The following is a 23,892-nucleotide window of genomic DNA, read 5'->3' as shown; positions in this document are numbered from 1 at the left end:
GTACCAATTTGATCCCTCTGTAGTTACTACAGCTCTGCATGTCCCTCTTATTTTTAATATTTGCTACCATACACTTCTTTTTTCATAAGCAATAATAGCTTTTAAAACAGTGAATCTAAGACATTTTGTTTAAAAATAGTGTCAACTAATACTTAGGTTTGATGATAACAAAATTAAAAAAAACCAAACAAAAACAGTGGACTTTTCTTCGTGACGTTTCAATTTTATTTTGAAATATCCGAGAGGAAGTGAAAATAGTCCCCAAGCCGGAAGTAGCAAAGTGCGCATGGGCACGACAAAGTGGCCGGCTAGTGGTGGTGTTTTGTTTTTTTCCAAGCTCAGTGAGACTGCAGACGAGACGCTAGTTCATCACTTTATCGAACTCGCTTCACACACACGTGGACATCGCTAACTTATTTAACACAACTAAGAACAACAGTCCGAACAATTTGATGACAAAGGTAAGAGGGTCATGTTGTTAGCTCGCCCCTTTCACAGCTAACGTTAGCACAGTTTAGCTGGTGTGCAGTAAGCTGGTTTTAGAGATAATGAATGTCATTGTTGTTATCTGTTACTTAAACTGGTGTCAAGCCAGCCTCCAATTCGAGACTTGCAGTCAAGCCAGCCTCCAGTTGATTTTACGTTCCCTGTGTTTTCAAAGTATTACGGGAATGGATGTGGAAACCAGATTTCAAAATAAAAGCCAACTTCGAGTGAATTAACAGATATGTTAAGAACATAATAACATATAATTTAGGCTTTTTTTTTTTTTAGAAACTCTAATGTTACATCTACATGACACAGCCTTGTACCCTAATTGTGCCCTGTCAAGGCCATCTTATTTTGGATTTCAAAGTAAAAGCCCTGTGAATCTTCATTTTTGAACTACTCTTTCAATGAATTCATAATGCTCTTAAAAGCAAAAGTCGTATTTCCAAATACTATTTGAACTTTGTATCAACACTTTCCAACCGCAGTCTTTTTCACAGTAATACCATATCAAATAAATTCTTTCTGATTTTGCTTTTCATAGTAATGGCCCTTTGAAATTGCCGATATTTGACTTAATCTCCTAACGATTCAAAATGCTCTAAAATGAAAAATTCTTGTTTCCACAGGGTAATTCCACTTTAGATCAACAGTATACAACCCCGCAGTGATACCATATCAATATCAAGACATTCTGATTTTGCTTTCAAAAATAAAAGCCCTTTCAAATTGTCCATAATTGACCTAACTTTCAGTGATTTCAAAATGCTCTAAAATGGAAAATTCCTGTTTCCACAGGGTAATTCCACTTTAGATCAACAGTATACAACCCCACAGTGACACCATATCAATATCAAGTCATTCTGATTTTGCTTTCAAAAATAAAAGCCTTTTCAAATTGTCCATAATTGACCTAACTTTCAGTGATTTCAAAATGCTCTTAAATAGAATTTTGCTGTTTCCACAGGGTAATTCCACTTTAGATCAACAGTATACAACCTCACAGTGATACCATATCAATATCAAGTCATTCTGATTTTGCTTTCAAAAATAAAAGCCTTTTCAAATTGTCCATAATTGACCTAACTTTCAGTGATTTCAAAATGCTCTTAAATAGAATTTTGCTGTTTCCACAGGGTAATTCCACTTTAGATCAACAGTATACAACCTCACAGTGATACCATATCAATATCAAGTCATTCTGATTTTGCTTTCAAAAATAAAAGCCTTTTCAAATTGTCCATAATTGACCTAACTTTCAGTGATTTCAAAATGCTCTAAAATGAAATATTCTTGTTTCCACAGGGTAATTCCACCTTAGATCAACAGTATACAACCCCACAGTGACACCATATCAATATCAAGTCATTCTGATTATGCCTTCCAAATTAAAAGCCTTTTCAAATTGTCCATAATTGACCTAACTTTCAGTGATTTCAAAATGCTGTAAAATGGAAAATTCCTGTTTCCACAGGGTAATTCCACTCCAGATCAACAGTATACAACCCCACGGTGATACCATATCAATATCAAGTCATTCTGATTTTGCTTTCAAAAATAAAAGCCCTTTCAAATTGTCCACAATTGACCTAACTTTCAGTGATTTCAAAATGCTCTAAAATGGAAAATTCCTGTTTCCACAGGATAATTCCACTTTAGATCAACAGTATACAACCCCACAGTGACACCATATCAATATCAAGTCATTCTGATTATGCCTTCCAAAATAAAAGACTTTTCAAATTGTCCATAATTGACCTAACTTTCAGTGATTTCAAAATGCTCTTAAATAGAATTTTGCTGTTTCCACAGGGTAATTCCACTTTAGATCAACAGTATACAACCTCACAGTGATACCATATCAATATCAAGTCATTCTGATTTTGCTTTTCATAGTAATGGCCCTTTGAATTTGCCGATATTTGACTTAATCTTCTAACGATTCAAAATGCTCTAAAATGAAAAATTCTTGTTTCCACAGGGTAATTCCACTTTAGATCAACAGTATACAACCTCACAGTGACACCATATCAATATCAAGTCATTCTGATTTTGCTTTCAAAAATAAAAGCCTTTTCAAATTGTCCATAATTGACCTAACTTTCAGTGATTTCAAAATGCTCTAAAATGAAAAATTCTTGTTTCCACAGGGTAATTCCACCTTAGATCAACAGTATACAACCCCACAGTGACACCATATCAATATCAAGTCATTCTGATTTTGCTTTCCAAAATAAAAGCCCTTTCAAATTGTCCACAATTGACCTAACTTTCAGTGATTTCAAAATGCTCTAAAATGGAAAATTCCTGTTTCCACAGGATAATTCCACTCTGTATTTACAGTATACAACCCCACAGTGACACCATATCAATATCAAGTCATTCTGATTATGCCTTCCAAAATAAAAGACTTTTCAAATTGTCCATAATTGACCTAACTTTCAGTGATTTCAAAATGCTGTAAAATGGAAAATTCCTGTTTCCACAGGGTAATTCCACTCCAGATCAACAGTATACAACCCCACGGTGATACCATATCAATATCAAGTCATTCTGATTTTGCTTTCAAAAATAAAAGCCCTTTCAAATTGTCCACAATTGACCTAACTTTCAGTGATTTCAAAATGCTCTAAAATGGAAAATTCCTGTTTCCACAGGATAATTCCACTTTAGATCAACAGTATACAACCCCACAGTGACACCATATCAATATCAAGACATTCTGATTTTGCTTTCAAAAATAAAAGCCCTTTCAAATTGTCCATAATTGACCTAACTTTCAGTGATTTCAAAATGCTCTTAAATAGAATTTTGCTGTTTCCACAGGGTAATTCCACTTTAGATCAACAGTATACAACCTCACAGTGATACCATATCAATATCAAGTCATTCTGATTATGCCTTCCAAAATAAAAGACTTTTCAAATTGCCAAGATACGACCTACTCTTTTAAAGATTTCAAAATGCTCTAAAAGTGAAAATTGCTGTTTCCACAGGATAATTTCACTTTAGGTCAACAGTATACAACCTCACGATGTTACCATATCAATATCAAGTCATTCTGATTATGCCTTCCAAAATAATGGCCTGTTGAAAATGCCCATAATTTACCTAACTTTCAGTGATTTCGGAATGCTCTAAAAAGGAAATTTTCTGTTTCCACAGAATAATTTCACTTTAAATCAACAGTATACAACCTCACGATGTTACCATGTCAATTTTAAGTCAGTCTGATTTTGCTTTTCAAAATAAAAGCTTTTTCAATTTGGCCATATATGACTTACTCTTGGAGCGAATTCAAAATGCTCTAAGATGGAAAATTGCTGTTTCCACAGCATAATTCCACTTTAGATCAATAGTATCCAACCCCACAGTGATACCATATCAATATCAAATCAGTCTGATGTTGCCTTCAAAAATAAAAGACTTTTCAAATTGCCGATATACGACCTACTCTTTTAAAGAATTCAGAACGCTCTAAAAATGAAACTTGCTCTTTCCACAGGATGAATCCATGTTAGATCAAAAGTGTACATCCACACCATGGTACTACTTCAATTTCAAGTCATTCTGATTTTGCCTTCCAAAATAATGGCCTGTTGAAAATGCCAATAACTTACCTAACTTTCAGTGATTTCGGAATGCTCTAAAAAGGAAATTTTCTGTTTCCACAGAATAATTTCACTTTAAATCAACAGTATACAACCCCACAGAGATACGATGTTAAGATCAAGTCACTCTGATTTTGCCTTCCAAAATAAAAGTATTTTCAAATTGCCCATAGACGACCTACTCGTTTAACGATTTCAAAATGCTCTTAAATTGAAAGATGCTGTTTCCACAGGATAATTCCACTTTAGATCAACAGTATCCAACCCGACAGTAAAACCATGTAAATTTCATGTTGGTCTGATTTCGCCTTTCAAATTAATGGCCCGTCGAATTTGTCCATATGTGATATACTCTTTCAATTATTTCAGAATGTTTTAAAAATGAAAATTGCTGTTTCAACACATATTGGGTTTTCATTTTGAAAAGCAAAATCAGACTCAATTGATTATGACAGAATTGAATTATAAAGATGATGTAAAAGGAAGCTGAAATTGCCACTAGGTTGTAATTGATAGTACGTTTATATTTTAAGTCTGTGGAAAGATGTCATGGTTGGTTTGCAAGCTGTTTTGTAATTTCTTTATTTAGAATGACATCTTTCCACAGACTTAAAATATAAACGTACTATCAATTACAACCTAGTGGCAATTTCAGCTTCCTTTTACATCATCTTTATAATTCAATTCTGTCATAATCAATTGAGTCTGATTTTGCTTTTCAAAATGAAAACCCAATATGTGTTGAAACAGCAATTTTCATTTTTAAAACATTCTGAAATAATTGAAAGAGTATATCACATATGGACAAATTCGACGGGCCATTAATTTGAAAGGCGAAATCAGACCAACATGAAATTTACATGGTTTTACTGTCGGGTTGGATACTGTTGATCTAAAGTGGAATTATCCTGTGGAAACAGGAATTTTCCATTTTAGAGCATTTTGAAATCACTGAAAGTTAGGTCAATTGTGGACAATTTGAAAGGGCTTTTATTTTTGAAAGCAAAATCAGAATGACTTGATATTGATATGGTATCACCGTGGGGTTGTATACTGTTGATCTGGAGTGGAATTACCCTGTGGAAACAGGAATTTTCCATTTTACAGCATTTTGAAATCACTGAAAGTTAGGTCAATTATGGACAATTTGAAAAGGCTTTTATTTTGGAAGGCATAATCAGAATGACTTGATATTGATATGGTGTCACTGTGGGGTTGTATACTGTTGATCTAAGGTGGAATTACCCTGTGGAAACAGGAATTTTTCATTTTAGAGCATTTTGAATCGTTAGAAGATTAAGTCAAATATCGGCAATTTCAAAGGGCCATTACTATGAAAAGCAAAATCAGAATGACTTGATATTGATATGGTATCACTGTGAGGTTGTATACTGTTGATCTAAAGTGGAATTACCCTGTGGAAACAGCAAAATTCTATTTAAGAGCATTTTGAAATCACTGAAAGTTAGGTCAATTATGGACAATTTGAAAAGGCTTTTATTTTTGAAAGCAAAATCAGAATGACTTGATATTGATATGGTATCACCGTGGGGTTGTATACTGTTGATCTAAAGTGGAATTACCCTGTGGAAACAGGAATTTTCCATTTTAGAGCATTTTGAAATCACTGAAAGGTAGGTCAACTATGGACAATTTGAAAAGTCTTTTATTTTGGAAGGCATAATCAGAATGACTTGATATTGATATGGTGTCACTGTGGGGTTGTATACTGTTGATCTAAGGTGGAATTACCCTGTGGAAACAGGAATTTTTCATTTTAGAGCATTTTGAAATCACTGAAAGTTAGGTCAATTATGGACAATTTGAAAGGGCTTTTAGTTTTTGAAAGCAAAATCAGAATGTCTTGATATTGAGATGGTAACATCGTGAGGTTGTATAGTGTTGATCTAAAGCGGAATTACCCTGTGGAAACAGGAATTTTCCATTTTAGAGCATTTTGAAATCACTGAAAGGTAGGTCAATTATGGACAATTTGAAAAGGCTTTTATTTTTGAAAGCAAAATCAGAATGACTTGATATTGATATGGTATCACCGTGGGGTTGTATACTGTTGATCTAAAGTGGAATTACCCTGTGGAAACAAGAATTTTTCATTTTAGAGCATTTTGAATCGTTAGAAGATTAAGTCAAATATCGGCAATTTCAAAGGGCCATTACTATGAAAAGCAAAATCAGAATGACTTGATATTGATATGGTATCACTGTGAGGTTGTATACTGTTGATCTAAAGTGGAATTACCCTGTGGAAACAGCAAAATTCTATTTAAGAGCATTTTGAAATCACTGAAAGTTAGGTCAATTATGGACAATTTGAAAAGGCTTTTATTTTGGAGGGCATAATCAGAATGACTTGATATTGATATGGTGTCACTGTGGGGTTGTATACTGTAAATACAGAGTGGAATTATCCTGTGGAAACAGGAATTTTCCATTTTAGAGCATTTTGAAATCACTGAAAGTTAGGTCAATTGTGGACAATTTGAAAGGGCTTTTATTTTTGAAAGCAAAATCAGAATGACTTGATATTGATATGGTATCACTGCGGGGTTGTATACTGTTGATCTAAAGTGGAATTACCCTGTGGAAACAAGAATTTTTCATTTTAGAGCATTTTGAATCGTTAGGAGATTAAGTCAAATATCGGCAATTTCAAAGGGCCATTACTATGAAAAGCAAAATCAGAAAGAATTTATTTGATATGGTATTACTGTGAAAAAGACTGCGGTTGGAAAGTGTTGATACAAAGTTCAAATAGTATTTGGAAATACGACTTTTGCTTTTAAGAGCATTATGAATTCATTGAAAGAGTAGTTCAAAAATGAAGATTCACAGGGCTTTTACTTTGAAATCCAAAATAAGATGGCCTTGATAGTGACAGGGCACAATTAGGGTACAAGGCTGTGTCATGTAAATGTAACATTAGAGTTTCTAAAAAAAAAAAAAAAAAGCCTAAATTATATGTTATTATGTTCTTAACATATCTGTTAATTCACTCGAAGTTGGCTTTTATTTTGAAATCCGGTTTCCACATCCATTCCCGTAATACTTTGAATACACAGGGAACGTAAAATCAACTGGAGGCTGGCTTGACTGCAAGTCTCGAATTGGAGGCTGGCTTGACACAAGTTTACTTAACAGGATTTCCAATGTTGAAAATATGACAGCAGCGTCAACTTTGACTTGAACAAGAAATTAGAGGTTGCAACAAAAAGTAAACAAGCATTTCTCTTTCTCCTATATGTGGAGCTGCTGTTCTGGTAGATCTCTTATCTTTTGGAGCTAGATTTTTCTGATAAAAATATGTGAAGGCATTTTTAATTCCCATTTTCTGTGGGTGGGCTCCCAGCATATGCATCACATCGCTATATTTTGTCTTTTTATTTAAGAAACGCTTTTGATATGTGCTGAATCCTTCATCATTTCTTAGATGTTAATTCTTTTGTCCTTGGATCAGTTATTCACTTGCACTGCTTTTCTCAACTGAAATTATAAAGTATTTCAGTTTTTGGGATAGAGTACCATGTAATAGTAAATTTGTAACACATTTGACAGTATAAGGTACTTCATTGCTACTTCTTTATATCTATTCGTCTTTATAAAATAGGTTTAATGGAAGATGTATTCTGTGCTGGAAATGTAAAAGGCATGAAGGTACCTTTATCCATGTAAAATGTGAACTTGCCCTTTTGGAGTAAGATAATCAGAGCAATATAGGAATGGCTCAATACACCAGCACCTCAGTCAGTTCAACTTTGCCTTTGGTGGGTATAGGTCATGTTTGCCCAAAGTGTCTAAACCAGCATTTTCTCTAGCGGGTGATTTCTCAGCCTGAAAAGTCTGGCTCATGACTGAAAATGCTTCTTTTGAATTTGCAAAACTGTAAAGAGTCTTACTTGCTTTTCATTAGTCAATTTCACGTAAATATGTGTTTTTTGTTCTGTTTTCCTGCCAACACACCCACCAGTCGAAGCAGATGGCTGCTCATCCCTGAGCCTGGTTGTGCTGGAAGTTTCTTCCTATTAAAAGGCAGTTTTTCCTTCCCGCTGTTGCCAAGTTCTTGCTCAAAGGCGGTTGTTTGATTGTGAAGTCTTTGCCTTATAATATAAAGCACGTCATGACAACTGCTGTTTTGATTTGGCACTATATATAAATAAAATTGAATTGAACTGAATATATGAAAATGGAAAAAAATTTGGATATATGTTTTATTTGTGTCAGTTTTGTTTACAATGTTTTTAACTTTTAAAATGTAAATATACAGACTTTCTTTGACTATGTAGGCTGACGATGTCTCCGCCCAGCCTTTTTTTGTGGGCCTGACCTGCAGCATGTGTTGTTTTGTCATTTAAATAGGAGCTCGTGCTCAGCCAGGGGTGTTTTTTGGTTTGTTTTTTTGAGCTTGTAAGGAAGCGTGCTGTAAGTAACTTGCTGTAACTCTGTTTCGTTTGTGTATTTGGGTTCATGTTTTGGTCTAATTTTGTTGTGTCTTGTTTACTGTTTTCCTGTTTTCTTTCTGTCTTTTAACTTAAACTCAAAAATTTAAGCGATGCAAACATTTTTTAGTGAGAGGGCATATTTTCAATTCCTTTAATTCCTAATCAGTATTAACTAGCTTTAGCTGAACAGTGTTTTGAGATTTCACATGTTATTAAGACAAAACTTGCATTTTAGGACCTCACATTTGTACATTTATGGAATTTATTTTAAGAATTGCTCAGCTGGAGATATTAGTGACATACTCAACAATGGTCCATGTAGAGTTCAAATGTTCAGTTTGAACATTATTTGTCTGAGATCTGTGTTTTCCTGCCTTTCCTTTTCTTAGTATTTGATAAACAAAAATGTAGATTATACAGTACTGTGCAAAAGACCTGAGTCACCCCAATTATACTGTGCTTCCAGGGAGCCATACTTTCTTGTAATTTTTAAAGAATTTGTCTTAAGCAATAGTTCTCCCGGCTTTCTGAAGGTCTTTCAAAGTTTTTTGTTTGACATCGGCTGCTTTTTCACTCATTTTCTGTTCAGTCCATGAACCTGGTAATTTTTAGAGAAATGGTTTCTTTTCTTCAGGTACTTAACACTGACCTACGAGTCATTCTAGTCATTCAAAAGGCACCTAACTCAAGGGATTAACTACTGCTGTGTTTACAGAAAGCAGGCAACTTTGCAAAGAACCCTTTTTAAATAGTATCTTTAGGTATTTTGTTACCAGCAGCCTGTATGAAAACACATTTTTCCCTCTCATTTCTGTAGCTGAATCCAACGATAACATAGTTTGACAAGCGCAGACATGTATTTAGTATTTTTTTAGTATTTATTTATTTATTGTCATTGTCAAGAACAATGAAATTGCGTTTGGGGCTTCCATACAACCCAAAAAAAAGAAGAAAATAATAAATACCCCTTAAAACCCAAGTGTACATATTTAACCCAGTGTGACTCCAATGCAATAAGACAATCCTTAGCAATAATGTTCGTAGAAATTCAGACAAAGACCTGAGAAACATGACAAAATACAACAATGCAACCCATTCAATATTATTGTACTGTGAGATATGATATCAGATATGATAGTTATCTATTTAAGAAAGAGGGGGGGGGGGGGCAGGAGGGGGAAGAGAATAAAGATATGATGCACCAATGCAGACCAGTTCATTGCTATTAAGAAGTTGGATATGGTTATTGTCCGTGAGAGGGGGGCAGAGAGTTCAGGAGCCTCACAGCCTGTGGATACAGGCTGTTGGCCAGTCTGGATGTTCTGGCCTGTATAGACCTGTACCTTCTCCCTGAGGGCAGCAGATGGAAAAGGTGGCGCGCAGGGTGATGTTGGTCCCGCAGGATACTGTGCACCCTCCTCAGACAGCGAGTGGGGAAGATATTACTGATCTCTGGCAGACTTGTTCCAATAATTCTGCCAGCTTCTTTCACCACCCGCTGGAGTGCTTGCTGATCGGCCTTGGTGCAGCTGGGGAACCACACTAGAAATCCATACGTCAGAACGCTGCTGATGGCACAGTTGTAGAAGTTCAACATCAGAGATCTGGGAATGTGTGCACTCCGCAGTCTCCTCAGGTAGTAGAGGCGCTGTTGGGCCTTCCGTACAACTGAGGTGATATGGTTGCCCCAGGACAGGTCCTCGGTCACAGTTACCCCCAAGAATTTAAAACTGCTCACCCTCTTCACCGCCTCACTGCCAATGAAGAGAGGCAGATGGTTGTTATGACCCCTCTTCCGGAAATCTACAATGATCTCCTTGGTCTTTTTGGTGTTTAAGACCAAGTTATTGTCGTGGCACCATGACTCTAGTTGTTGCACCTCTGTCCTATAGTTTGTCTCATCATTGTTGGATATAAGTCCGAGCACTGTAGTGTCATCTGCAAACTTAACAATGAGATTGGACGCGCAGGAGGAAATACAGTCATGGGTGAAGAGAGTGTATAGCAGAGGGCTCAGAACACACCCCTGAGGGGCACCGGTGTTGACCACAAGGGTGGAAGAGGTGTTCTTACCCACTCTGACACTCTGTCTACGGTTAGTGAGGAAGTCCACAATCCAGTTGCACAGAGAGGAGTTAAGTCCCAGTTGGTGGAGTTTGGGACGGAGTTTGTATGGCCGGATGGTATTAAAAGCCGAGCTGTAGTCTACAAAGAGGAGCCGTGCATAGGTGTTCCTGTGTTCCAAGTGCTTCAGTAATGTGTGCAGCACTGTGGCGATCGCATCCTCGGTTGACCGGTTCTCCCTGTATGCAAACTGGTGCGAGTCCAGGGATGGTGGAAAAGCAGCTCTGATGTGTTTAATGACCAGTCTCTCCAGGCATTTGGCGGGAATGGGGGTGAGTGCCACAGGTCTGAAATCGTTCAGACATGTGACATTTGACTGTTTTGGGATGGGAACGATGGTTGCTGCTTTGAAACAGGATGGTACCAGTGAACAGGACAATGAGGTGTTATATATAGAGGTGAAGACGTCCGCCAGGTCCGCAGCACAGTCTTTTAGCACCCGGCCCAGCACTCCATCCGGCCCGGCCGCCTTCCTGGTGTTAATGCTCCGGAACACACGCCTCAGCTCATGAGTGCTCAGGACCGGAGCAGGGTCGGTTGAGGGGAGAGGGGACAGGACAGGGTCGGTGTTCTCCCTGTCAAAACGGGCATAAAAGAGATTTAGATCCTCAGCCAGAGTAGAACTGTCGGCTGAGGGTGATGGTGTTCTTCTTTTGTAGTCCGTGATAGCCCTGATGCCCTCCCAGACCTGCCTTGGGTTTGTGTTGTTCTCAAACCTGGCCTCGATACGCCTCCTGTGCTGCTGCTTGGCAGTCTTGATGCCTCTTCTCAGGTTGGCCCTGGCAGCACTGTATGCCTCCTGGTCCCTGGATTTGAAAGCGTTGTTCCTTGTTCGAATAAGTTGTTGAACTCCGTGTGTCATCCAGGGTGGATTATTAGGGAACACACGGAATCGTTTCCAAGTTGTTACATTGTCCACACAGAAACAGATGTAGTCCAAGACAGTGGAGGTGTAACTGTCCAATGCGACACGATTGTCAGTGTCCTGCACCTTGAATACATCCCAGTCTGTGCAGTGGAAACAGTCCTGAAGCATCGGAATAGCATCCTGCGGCCATGTTCTCACGGTTTTGGTTGTAATCCCAGTGCTCTTGATCTTTTGTGTGTATATTGGGTGTAGCAGAAGGGAGAGATGGTCTGACAGACCCAGGTGGGGATAAGCCTGGGCTCTGTACGCATTCGCCATGTTGGTGTACACCTGGTCCAACGTTCTATCTCCTCTGGTAGCACACTTCACATTACGGTGGAAATTGTGAAGTACAGATTTCAGGTCCGCGTGGTTAAAATCCCCAGCCGCAATAAAGACACTGTCCGGGTGTGCTACCAGGCTGTTATTGATGCTGCTGCTCAATTGTGCTAACGCTAGCTTAGCATTAGCATCTGGTGGAATGTAAACAGCGCAGATGTAAACGGCAGAAAATTCCCGAGGGAGATAGAATGGACGGCACATGGGCACCGGCAAAATGATTCTGAAATAGTGAAAAGTTGGTATATGTTGGCACAGTGTGCTGTGTGTCCTTAAAAACAAGAACTAAAAAATCAGAGGAAAGGCTTTGAATATCCTGGAGAACTGTTCCTGAAGACTACTAAGCAAATTATAAGAAAACTTGCTAAAGAAAATCCAGGCTGTGTTAAAGTGTGTTAATCTCTTCATGTATCAATAATTCACTTGACCTATTTCCTGTTATCCTTGCAAAATATGAAGAAAATAGGTTTGTTTTTGTTCAGTGTTTGTGATTAAAAACGTTTGGTGAGTGGGAAAAATGTATCTGCATTAAAAAAAACACACAAAAAACCCCACACATTTATCTGACAGACACAGCCACTGCTAAATGTCTGGTGTTTGTTCTGCAGGGGACTGATAGAAGATGTGTGCTGCTGTGTATGTCCTGTCAACGGTAACGGGCTACGTGCTCACCTCTGCCCTGCTGCTAAAATGCCCAAATCTGTTACATCGAAAGAAGCGAGAGACTTTTGTCAGCAAGCACATTTCTCACCGTGGAGGTAGGTCACCAGTTTTCTTTCTTAAGAACAGCCCTTGACTTAAAAGGTAAAAGGTGCCACTTAATCCCAACTTACTTTGCTTCTTTTAGGTCCCACTAACAGCTAGTTACTTACTCATGGGTAAAAACAGGTTTGTTATTCAGGGTTTTGACTGTCACATTTCTCTTCTATAGTTTTGATCCTATAACCATCTATTTGTTACTGGGCAGTAGTTGCAGAAATGAGTTAAAGATAAAAATTAGAAAAACTTACACATGAACCACAAGCAAAATATCAGAAACCCCCCGCCCCCCGAGAAGATACTTGTTATGCCCACATCTGGAGTGAAGGCACTCTTTCAGACATGTGTTTCACAGCAAAGCAGGTAAAAAGAAATCTGAGTTTTTATTTTTCCGATTTCAGGGGCAGGTGAAAATCTGGAAAACACTATGATGGCTTTCAAGCAGTGAGTAGAAACTTCAAAGTCATAAGACACAGCTCTTTCTTTGGGATTTGCACTTGTGACTGTGGACGGTGTGTGTCATCTGAGATGTTGTCTTAGTTCTTTTACCCACAATCGAGCTTGTGAATTGGTGCAATATGTACAGTAACTGTTCGTGTAAAAGATAACCTTGTGGTTCTCCTTTGTTTGATTAGTTAATCAGACAAGAGGTGGACTGTTTTATGCATTTATTGAATCTGTGTGTGCTATACTGCATGGTTAGGGTCCAAATTTCAATGCTAATGCTTGTGTGCTTGAGATTGCGGCTGAGTCTATATGCGTACTGTGTGTCGGATCGTGCAGCGCTGTGGATGTCGGCACAGATATGCTGGAGCTGGACTGCCACCTGACAAAAGATGAACAGGTGGTGGTTTCACATGATGGCGATTTGCAGAGGACCTGCGGCATCGACACCAACATCTCCGATGTGACCTACGCTGTAAGTTTGAACTGAAGCCACTTTCAAATCTCTTCTCATCATTGATCAAGCGCTGTGCATGTTTAATTCTTTGCATGAAAAAAATTACAAATATAACACTGAATTTTAATTTTACATATATGGCAAAGAGCTCGGTCAGACAGAAGTGTCGTGAACTAATTTTTATTTATTTATTTATTTATTCATTGAGAATTCAAACAAAATTTACATAAATTCAGTTGTTTTTAAAAGTCATTAAAGATCATTCCACCCTGGAAAAACAACAGTTGAAAGGAATCATTAAAAGCCCCAAATCATCATGACACTCATGCTCATCATGATTGGGTTGAAACGTCTGACCACAACTGTGAATGTGGTTTGTGTTTAGACATGATATGAGCTTTGATGGATCATGCGCCTTGATCAGGGGAGGTCAAAAACAAGTCATCTGATTACGTCACGTGATTTTAAAAAACTCTTATCCAGCTACATTCCTTGTGAGTAACTTAGGATTTTGGCTAAGCTCTGCTCTCCTCTTTAAACATTTGGTAGTCTACACATTTAATGCTTATTGGAAAAAAAAATGCTTTTGTCTTGCAAAGAAGCCTTACAACATTAAACTGAAGTATTTTTGTGTGTTTGTAGAGGTTCTTGGGTCAGAGATCCCATCTACAAGTTAAATTTTATATTTTGGAACTGAAGATGAGGCTTAGTGGGTTTTAATGGTCTTTGGCCTTGTTGTAGACATAAGCACAGACCTTGGTGTCCAGTAAGGTTAGACTCATGAACTTTAGTGGCTAGTACTCTTGAAGGAGTAGAACTTATAAATCAGCATAAATATCCAGATACAGTGATCCTAAGAGTATTTCCCATATATGGAATAAATAAAGTACTTCTTATCTTTACTGATCTCATCTAAACAATGATACCAGCCTTCCTGACTGATGGCTGGCTGTTGGCAAATAAAATGAAAAACACCAGTGTCAGTGGTTTATATGGTGTGTTACTTTACAGTATATATAAATCACATCAATCTGTGCTTAAACAAATGAAAAAGAAGGTGGAGGTAAGATTGAAGTTGTCTTATATAAAGAATATTTCTCTGTTTCTCCTGCACAAAAGAGGTAACAAAGAAATCAATATATATTTAAAACAACAAGACATTAAAATATGGGCTTCAGTTATTGGCCAGAGTATTATTTTAAACATTTATTAACATTCTTATTGACTCTTTTTATTCTTGTTCTTAAAAAATCTTTCAGTTAATATGCATGAACAACATTTCTGAAATCCCTACAAAGACAATAAAAAAACACCCAGTATACTCAAACAAATTATTGTCATCATTTGCTTTGATGGAACAGGAAACAGTTGTTCCTGCCATAAATAAAAACACATTTTAGTGACTTGTGCAACGGTCAGATTTAAAGGTTTGTCTGCAGAGGATTTTCAGATTTCACAGCTGACCTCGGAAGTCTTAAGTTTGGGAATGGCTGCTCTAGAGAAAACTATATCAGAAATCCTGGATTTATTTTGAGCATGACTGCTTTGTTTCCAGAAGCTCTGAAGTTGTGTCTGTCGTGCTTTCTTTGCAGGAACTCCCTCCATACCTCTGCAGGCTGGGTGTAACCTTTCAGCGAGGTGAGCATCACGTATCCGTCACTTGTGTAATTACCACGAAGCAACGTATTTATTCAATAGGTGACACAAATCGACATTTTAGGTTATAACAGTTGACAGCTGACGGGCAGAAAATTACCGCTAAAAATACAAGTGCGCACAACCCGGCGTCTAATCTGAAGCTGATGGTGTTTTTAACCTGTCCTTGTCTGTGCAGAGTGCTTCTGCGAAGGAGGAGAGGACAAACGCATCCCTCTCCTCAGGGACGTGTTTGACGCATTTCCCAACACTCCTGTTAACATTGACATCAAGGTTAACAATGACACGCTCATCAAGAAGGTGTGTGTGTGTGTGTTTGTCTGTGTGTGTGTGTTTGTCTGTGTGTGTATCTCCTGTTTTTATTCTTTCAGTTCTCTGACCCCTGACTGAAACTTGCTTTACTGTATTGATGACATGCAGCTTGTGGTTATTTCCTTGTGCAGGAAACAGTGTACAGTTAGCCTTATAGCTTTTTGGACAGTGACACCATTTTTGTAGTGTTGCCTCTGTACGTCACTTTAGTGGATTTTAGATCAAACTGCAGTTTTAATTCGTGTTTTTTGGAAAAATTTGTATTAAAACATTTTAGGAATTGCAGCCATTTTTATACATAGTTGATTTTCAGTGGCTCAAAATGAACTGGACAAACTAACATCATTTTAGATTGTTTTAATACTTCAGTCAGTGACTGCCTGGAGTCCAGAACCCATAAACATCACCAAATGCTGTGTTTTGTCCCTTAAAATGCTCTTCTAGGCCTTTACTGCCTCTGCCTTCAGTTGCTGCCTGTCTGTGGGTCTTCTGTCACTGTTGTCTTTGGTTATTGAAAAACAGGCACCTTTGAGTTGGGATCAGGTCACTGACTTTAAAGAATATCTAATTTCTTTTCATTGAGAAACTCTTGGGTTGCTTTTACAGGATGCTTTACGTCATTATCACTTTGTACTGTGAAACACTAACCGATCAGTTTTGGAGCCTCAGGCTGAATCTGAGAAAAGAGTACATGCCTGTACATTTTACAGTTCATCATGCTGCTGCTCTCAGCCATTACGTCATCAATAAACACCAGTGACCCGATTTCACTGGGAGCCATAACACTACCTCCGCCGTCCTTGAGTTGTTCTTTCCTTCTTCATACTTTTTGCAAGTTCAGCACTTGGACTCAAATGCAGATTTTGTGTCTCTTGTGGAATCACGAGGGACATCTCATCACCTGTTCACTTACTTTTAGGCTACTGAAGAAGGCAGTGTTTAAAAATGGCTATAATTCCAAACGGTGAACTCTTTCTCCCATAAAGATGAAATTTGGCCTCCCCTGTACACTAATGATGGGTTTTGACACCTATTATGTATTAATAAAAACGTGTTTTGACATTAATTAGAATAATTTCCAGGTTTTTCCAAGATGCACACCCAGTCATTTTGTCCTGGAAGCAGGCCTGCAATGTGACAGAGAAGAGCTTCAAGGATTACTTCTAGTGGGCTTTCAGGGAGTAATGAGTTAATGCAATGCTTTTGTTAAGACTCCTGAATTAGGGCTGAAGTCGCCGCTTCAATCATATCTTGATTTAAAATAAGCTGTGATGACAACTAAAAAAAATGTATCGACTTAACAGCCTGTTTAAGAAAAACAAAAAGTCCTCCATAGTTACAAAGCCCATGGTGCCTAGTAAAGGAAAGGAAAGTGAAGCATTTCCTAAAGTACGATGGTTAGATAACCAAGACTGAGATATGTTTTTAAGTCCCTTTTATTTGTCTGTCACCACAATCATGCATAAAGTAACAGTACAAACCTGATGAAGAGGGGAGAAAATGTAGACAGAGGAATAACCTGTTCACATCCTGAACTGATCTAATTTAAGAGGACGTTGGCCTTGTTATTGGGACTCTGCCCTCCAAGTGTCCGTCTAGAGACTTTACGAGTTTTGCTGCCGTCTTTTCATCAAAAAACTAATTCTAAGTTTTAAATATTGGCAACAGGACAGAGCAAAACCAAGAGAAAATGTTCTGTTTCATAGTTTCATTGAGTTTTCAATCCTTGCAGGTCTCCGAGCTGGTCGTGAAGTATGACCGAGCGCATCTGACTGTCTGGGGCAACGCCAGCAACCAGATTGTGAGAAAGTGTTACAAAGAGGTACGTTTATATGCTGCTTCACATTACTTTGGTGAAATGTGTGTAGCTATTTATAAAATTTGTTGTTATGAAATTACAGAATTTCATAACAACAAAGGAATAACCTGCTACCAGCAGGCCTACAGGAAAAGTGCTAAATCCGTCCCATATAGCAGTATTTTAAATGCACTTCTTTGTGGAATCACTATTCATCTTTTTGTCATGTTTCTAAAAATGTTCAGACCCTTTGAGGGAGTTTTAGAGGAAACACTTTTATCGTCATACTCCATCATCATCCTCTTCGGTGAATAAAAATGACTTGGAACTGCTTGTAAGTCTGGTCTGGTTGGTTGTTTTTGCAGAACCCTCATATTCCAGTGTTGTTCAGCTTGCCCAGAGTGTTGCAGCTGTTAGGCCTGTTCTACACCGGCCTCCTGCCCTTTGTTCCAATCAAGGAGCAGTTCCTGGAGATCCCCATGCCCTCCATTATCACCAAGTAAGTGCAATACAAATAAGCTCAAAGGCCACTTTATTAGGTACGCCTGTTAATACAAATATCTAATCATCCAAACACATTACACCAACTGAATGCATGTAGAAATCATCAAGAAGACCTGCTGACATTCGAATAAGTCTCTCTACGCTCTGGACTGATGACAGTTGAGAGGCTGTTTGGTATTCTGACAGGGCAGTGAGCACACAGGGAGGTGGATTTGCATCCACTACAGTGAGCAAATAGAAATGTATTTGAGTTTCCTTCACACACAGTCACGCACCCAAATCACTTGCACTTTGTTGTTCATGTAACCAAATACTAGTAATAAGCTCTATGGACACTTTATTAGGTACACCTGTTCTGATGCAGTGATTTGCTGCCAATCATGTGACAGTATAACAGTATAAGCAGTATAATGCAAAGCTCAGATTATCTCAAACTTCTTGAACTTGGCAGTTAGTTCTCTGCTCTCAGACGGCCTCCACAGTCATCAGATCTCAGTCCGGCAGAGCATCTTTGAGATGTGGTGGAACGAAAAATTCTCAGTATGGATGTGCAGCCGACAAATCTGCTGCTGTCATGGGATGCTATCTGAGGGTCGTTTACATGACCTTGTTGAATCTATGACATAAAGAATTAAGGTAGTTCTGAAGGAAACAGGGAGGCCTACCAAATACTAGCAAGGTGTGCCTAATAAAGTGGCCAGGGAATGTGGTACTAAAGAAGTAAAAGGTGCATGTCAGGAACTTTGATAAACAGTTTTCAGGAAAGGGTTAGCTCAGCAGCATGCTTCCACCCTCACTAATACAGTCACAAAACAAGCCCTACATGAAATAACAGAGCAGGGTTAAGGTTTTCTTTTTACCCTAACTAACCTACAGTTTAGTTAACATAAATGATTAAAGTCATCTATGCTGCAGTGTCAACACAAACTATTAATAATTAGTAGTGTAAAATCTGGCAGCATTGTGTTTTAGCTGCTGCTGGTTTATTGGCTGGAGAAAGTTGTCAGCGCTGTGGTTTGATCTCAGTTTGCAGGTGAAACTGAAATGTCGCTGTCTGACTTGCAACAGGTTAAAGGTTCTTTATTGACCTTGATGATTATTGTTGGCTGTGTCCCAATTCAGGGTCTGCACGCTTGAAGTACGCGCACTACGTACGGTGCGTACTACAAGTACGAGAAGTACGAAGTACGAGAAGAATTTAAATAGTTAAAAGTTGAAATGTGAATAGTTGATTTTTGTATTATAGGATTTATTTATTACATTTTATGTGGAGTGAATAAATAAAAGTATATTTACGGTGGCCCCTAGAGACAAAGCACGTACAAACTTCAAATCACATACGAACTCTGAAGCATGTACAAACTCCAAAACACGTAAAAACACGTACAAACTCCGAAGCACGTAAAAACTCAGAAGCACATAAAAACTCAAAACACGTACAAAAGACAACAGAAGTGCTCCAGGATGCTGGGCGCAGTGTTGCGCTTTTGTTATCTGGTGGCTACACAAGCCAGCAAGTACCAACGACCGGATTTGGTGTGTGGTAGTAACAGGTAAATGAACTTTTTTTTTAAAATTATTTGAATATATATGAGTGCCTGTGTATAAATACACAAACAATACACACATGCTTTCAATTGTGTAATTTAAGTGATCTAGTAGCTCTGCTTTGGAAGTTCAGTTCATGCTAGAAATGTGTTTTGGAGTTTGTACGTGTTTTGTCTCTAGGGGCCACTGCATATATTTATATATAAACATATATAAATAAAACCACTTTTTTTTTTTTTTATGTTAGTAATTCCTTTTGTGCATAATTTTATATTATTGTTAATAATAAATTAATTAAAGCAACAAAACAACCTGAAGAGCCGGTTCGGAGCCGAAAGAGCCGGCTCTTTTTAGTGAACCGAACCGAAAGAGCCGGATCTCTAAAAAGAGCCGGAAATCCCATCACTACTGTGTAAGCGTCAGGACGTGGAGTAAACCTCTGGAGGAGTCTTCATTAGCTGGGCCTTGTTTTTGGATAACATATACGGACTTGTTTGTTGTTTCCTCCAAATTACAGAAGTTTAGACAAAGGGGATTCCAACTTTAATAACTTTTATTACTCAGGCAAGAAAATAATTTAAACTTTAACTTTGAATTGGGGCTTTAAAGCCTTTTCACAGTACCTGGCTCAGATTCACTCCCCTGGCTGCGCTGGTGTCCTTTCTGTCTCTGTTATCTGCCTGAAGGATGATCTTTGAAAGATGAACTCACTCACTAATTAGGTCATTAGAAGAAACGTTTGCGTAGCTTGGCCTTGTGAAATGTGTGCTAGTGGATCATGGTCAAAGAGCAGATTATTCTTGCCCCAACGCTCATTAAGGATTAACAGAATTTTTTTTATTGCACTTCGAAAGTGTGAAGTTCTTGCTTTAAGACTGCAACCATAAATTGTGTTTATTAAGAGATCGACTTGATTTCTTGTGCATATTTAAACACACTGATTTATTAATTTTCTTGGGTAGATTTCAGAAATTTCCTAAAAATATGTTGTCATGCTGTTATAGCATCAATCAAGTGCCCTTTGTTTTTGTTGTTTTTTGTTTTTGTTTTTTACCATTTTTAATTATTTTACTTTTCTGTGTGAATTTTTTCAGACTGCAGGATCCCAGCAGGTTAACTAGAGGTCAGCGATTTATCGCCTGGCTGGCAGACACGTAAGTCGCTTTCTCCTCCAAAAATGTAAAATCTCTTTGATTTTTGTGGTTGAATCAGCAGAAAGTTCAACAAAAGATAAACCTGCAGCAGCACTAGGCTTTTTTTTGTATTTCTCTGTGTTACTGAGATGTAGCTGTGCGATCACGATTAACATAGAAAGGATTTACAGTCACACACCTCAGCTGATTAGTGTTTATTTTTCTCTTGCAGTTTGCTGATGAGGAAAGCTCTTTTTGACCATTTAACAGCTCGGGGAATTCAGGTAAAACTGCAGTTCCTTTAAAATTAAGTTGATTCAGGTTCCTGTGAGGAACCGTTGGCCAGTAAATGAGGAGCTATGGAAGTGTTTTAGAGGTTAGAATAGATGGCTGGTTCATTGGAACTTCCTTACCTGATTACATGGATACAAAAGTCTTCCTGTTGTAGCATGTTTTTCCTTTTCTTTGGTCTCAGTCTCTATGGTCACTTAGCCTGTGGTAGCGATAGGCAGATGGCACATCTTCTGGCAAGTTTTTATTTGCAGTCCTGGAACAATTTCCAAGATTGGTTGACGTAAAGGGGATGGTTGCGCGTTGGTCTTAATCAGAGCCTACGCACAGGTTTGTATGTTGTACTTGAGTACTGTCACCAGGGGGCAGTGTCACAAACAACCAGCCAGCCACAAACAATGCTAACTGAGGGTTTTTTGTGCTTCCTGGCTTTCAAGCTACACACAGCATCATCCCCATGGTCTTTTATAGTACTGTGCACTTGTATGTCTGCACAGGTTAATAACTGAAAAGCAAGATAAAATGGTAGTTTCATGAATCCCACATTAAAAACCATGGTTTAGTCCTAGTGCATGTATGGAGGAGGTCAAGAGGTACAACACTGAGAGTTTACAGCCATCTGTAAAACATGGCAGTGTGGGATCATGTTGACAGAGAATAGAGCAAACGGTAGCCAACATCCAAAGAAGAGCTTTGAATGTCCTTCAAGAAGCCGGGAGAACTGTTCCTGAAGACTGCTACTACTACTGTCACCACTTTCCGTGTGGCTTGTTTTGCTCCAACAGTGTGTAAAACTTTTGTAAAAGGCCAGAACTAAGCCTGTGTGTGTGTGTGTTGTAGTTACACTGTGGTTAAAAGCAGTTACTGGAAAGGTTCCTACCAGATCAAATATAGACTAGAGTACAGAAACATTCCTGTGTGTGACAGCCTCTGACCGCGTGTGTATTAACTGTACAAATCCCTCATGTGGTTTCAGGTGTATATTTGGGTGCTGAATGACGAGGATGACTTTCAGAGGGCGTTTGATTTGGGAGCCACGGGAGTTATGACAGATTTTCCCACCAAGCTTAAAGACTTCATGGACAGGAACAGCCTTTCCAAAGCGGAGTGACCTGCCAAAATCTACCTCACCCCACCTCTCACCAGTGATTATCCTTCAGGGCCACTGACCTGCCAGACCAGCCCCCAACATACACCCGCTTTTACTGCAGGCATTCCAGCACAGCTACTCTCACACTGTGTTTTACAGTCTGTAGGAACTCCAACATGCTCTGTATTAGGAACCGCGTGTTGTACATGTAGTGGTAGCACATACTCCTGTTTTTCATTACTCATACTAAACAGTGTGATCATATTAGAGCTTGACTGATATTGGGCCCCGTCACAGAGACAGTATATCGCCACAGGCTTACAGATTTTCTGATATGACCCAAAATGAAAACGTATTTGGGTAATTTGGTTTACAATCCTCTCAGCAATGACTGCAGCAGATGGCGGTGCAGTCATGCGATGTCTTCACAGTAAGTTGGTAAGTTACGACTGAAGTATATTTCGAAAAAGTTAATAAGAATTGTTGCCATTATAACACAAATATACTGCATGCATTTACAATATTTTAGATGCATAAATGATGAAATCTGAATGTTTTCTTTTAGTCACAAAAAATCCTGGCTCATTATTATTAGTAGTAGTATTATTAGAATTATCCATGGTGCGTTCGCTTGCACACACATGCACAAACATACCCATATAACAGTATGATATTTCTGCTAGGAGCACACACTTAATTGAAACCACTGAATTTTTTTTTACAAAGAGCTAAAAATGCCACTGAAATATTGTGCTTTTAAGTTTCATCAGTCTCAGATGCCATAATAGATTCATGGTCCTTGACATGACACTTTCTGTAAGGGTTTACTTGCGCAAAGTCGATCCTTTTTGATGCTTTCAAGTTAGTTTGCAGTATTACTGCATCATGCTAGGGGTAATGTGCAAGCACCAGCAGATGCAGCTCGATGATGTTATTTTCGACTTGTTTCATATATATATATATATATTTTTTTTTTTCTCATTGTTTTGGCTCATTATTATTATTTTGATCAGCCTTTTGATCAGATAAAATAATAGAGGCATACACTGCCTGTTTTATGAGGAATTTTGCACAAAATAGGAAACCTTATCTGGTTTCTTTTACCTGTGTCAGTGTGATTGCAATCAGCATTGAACTTTATATGACATATGTGTATATTTAAAATATTTTACAGCCTAGTATAAGCAGTGATGCAGACTGATCGCTTTACTGCACTCATTTAAAATTCAAATGTGTTAATGAAAGTAGTTTACACATAGTTCCTTGCTTTAATATACAAATATATGAAATGTTATGATGCTCGGTGGCGGTCTCTAATCGAATGAATGTGGTTTTGGCTGAATGTACTGTACGTTGTTTGGGATTTTTGCAGTCAAAACAATGTTAGGTTTGTTGTGGGGCATTTTAAATCACTTATGTGTGATGTTTTACACTGTTTTTACAAATGTTCTTGAAGATTTCTTTTAGAGACTTGATCCAACAATCACATTACAAGTACTGGGATTTTTCTGATTATACTACTTGTGCTGTCCTCAGTGTACTTTTATTTTGCATGTTTAAAGCTGTTGTGTGTGTTGAACTGAACTTTTTTGGGCTCATCTTTAGATTTGATTTGCCGAGAGCAATTTTTTGTATCTGTATCAATAAACACTGTATGTACATCATTATATAAAAGTGGTATTTGTCGTTTTTTAGGGTTGTGTTATGTCACAGTTTATGTAACTGGCAGGAGGTGGCGCTGCAAACTAAAACGACGTCAGAAGTTTTTACTGTCGCAAAAAGTTAATGATGCCGGACATGTTGAAATAATAATTTCCTACTTTTTCACAAGAACAGGTGATGCCTTCGCTGTGTTGTCCTGCTCGAGGCAGCTTCATTAAACAATATTTGCAGGTAGCTGAACTGCTTTCTAGAGAATTCATTTAGAAAAAAAAACCCCGTTAGAATCCGGAAAGATCATTGGTTCATCGTTT

At 38.1% G+C, this 23,892-nt stretch overlaps 1 protein-coding gene across 1 annotated transcript; it reads left to right on the top strand.

The window, feature by feature from the left end:
• Positions 1-273: 273 nt before the first annotated feature.
• On the top strand, positions 274-23,836 carry gdpd1 (glycerophosphodiester phosphodiesterase domain containing 1). Its single transcript, XM_026191877.1, has 11 exons — positions 274-461; positions 12,536-12,685; positions 13,088-13,130; positions 13,470-13,605; positions 15,180-15,225; positions 15,422-15,543; positions 17,288-17,377; positions 17,719-17,852; positions 20,500-20,559; positions 20,771-20,822; positions 21,806-23,836. Exons 2-11 carry the CDS (start codon positions 12,550-12,552, stop codon positions 21,938-21,940), a joined length of 954 nt encoding a protein of 317 aa, XP_026047662.1. The 5' UTR covers positions 274-461; positions 12,536-12,549; the 3' UTR covers positions 21,941-23,836.
• The last annotated feature ends 56 nt before the right edge of the window (positions 23,837-23,892 follow it).

Source organism: Astatotilapia calliptera, chromosome 14 (assembly GCF_900246225.1).
Source record: "Astatotilapia calliptera chromosome 14, fAstCal1.2, whole genome shotgun sequence".
Classification (NCBI taxonomy): Eukaryota; Metazoa; Chordata; class Actinopteri; order Cichliformes; family Cichlidae; genus Astatotilapia; species Astatotilapia calliptera.
The sequence above is the reverse complement of the archived record's forward strand: the minus strand, read 5'-3'. Positions and strand labels throughout refer to the sequence as shown.

Coding starts and splice junctions, on each gene's coding strand:
- gdpd1 (XM_026191877.1), top strand. CDS start 12,550: ATGTGTGCTGCTGTGTATGTCCTGTCAACGGTAACGGGCTACGTGCTC. Junction 15,226..15,421: donor GGGTGTAACCTTTCAGCGAG/GTGAGCATCACG, acceptor TTGTCTGTGCAG/AGTGCTTCTGCGAAGGAGGA. Junction 17,853..20,499: donor ATGCCCTCCATTATCACCAA/GTAAGTGCAATA, acceptor GAATTTTTTCAG/ACTGCAGGATCCCAGCAGGT.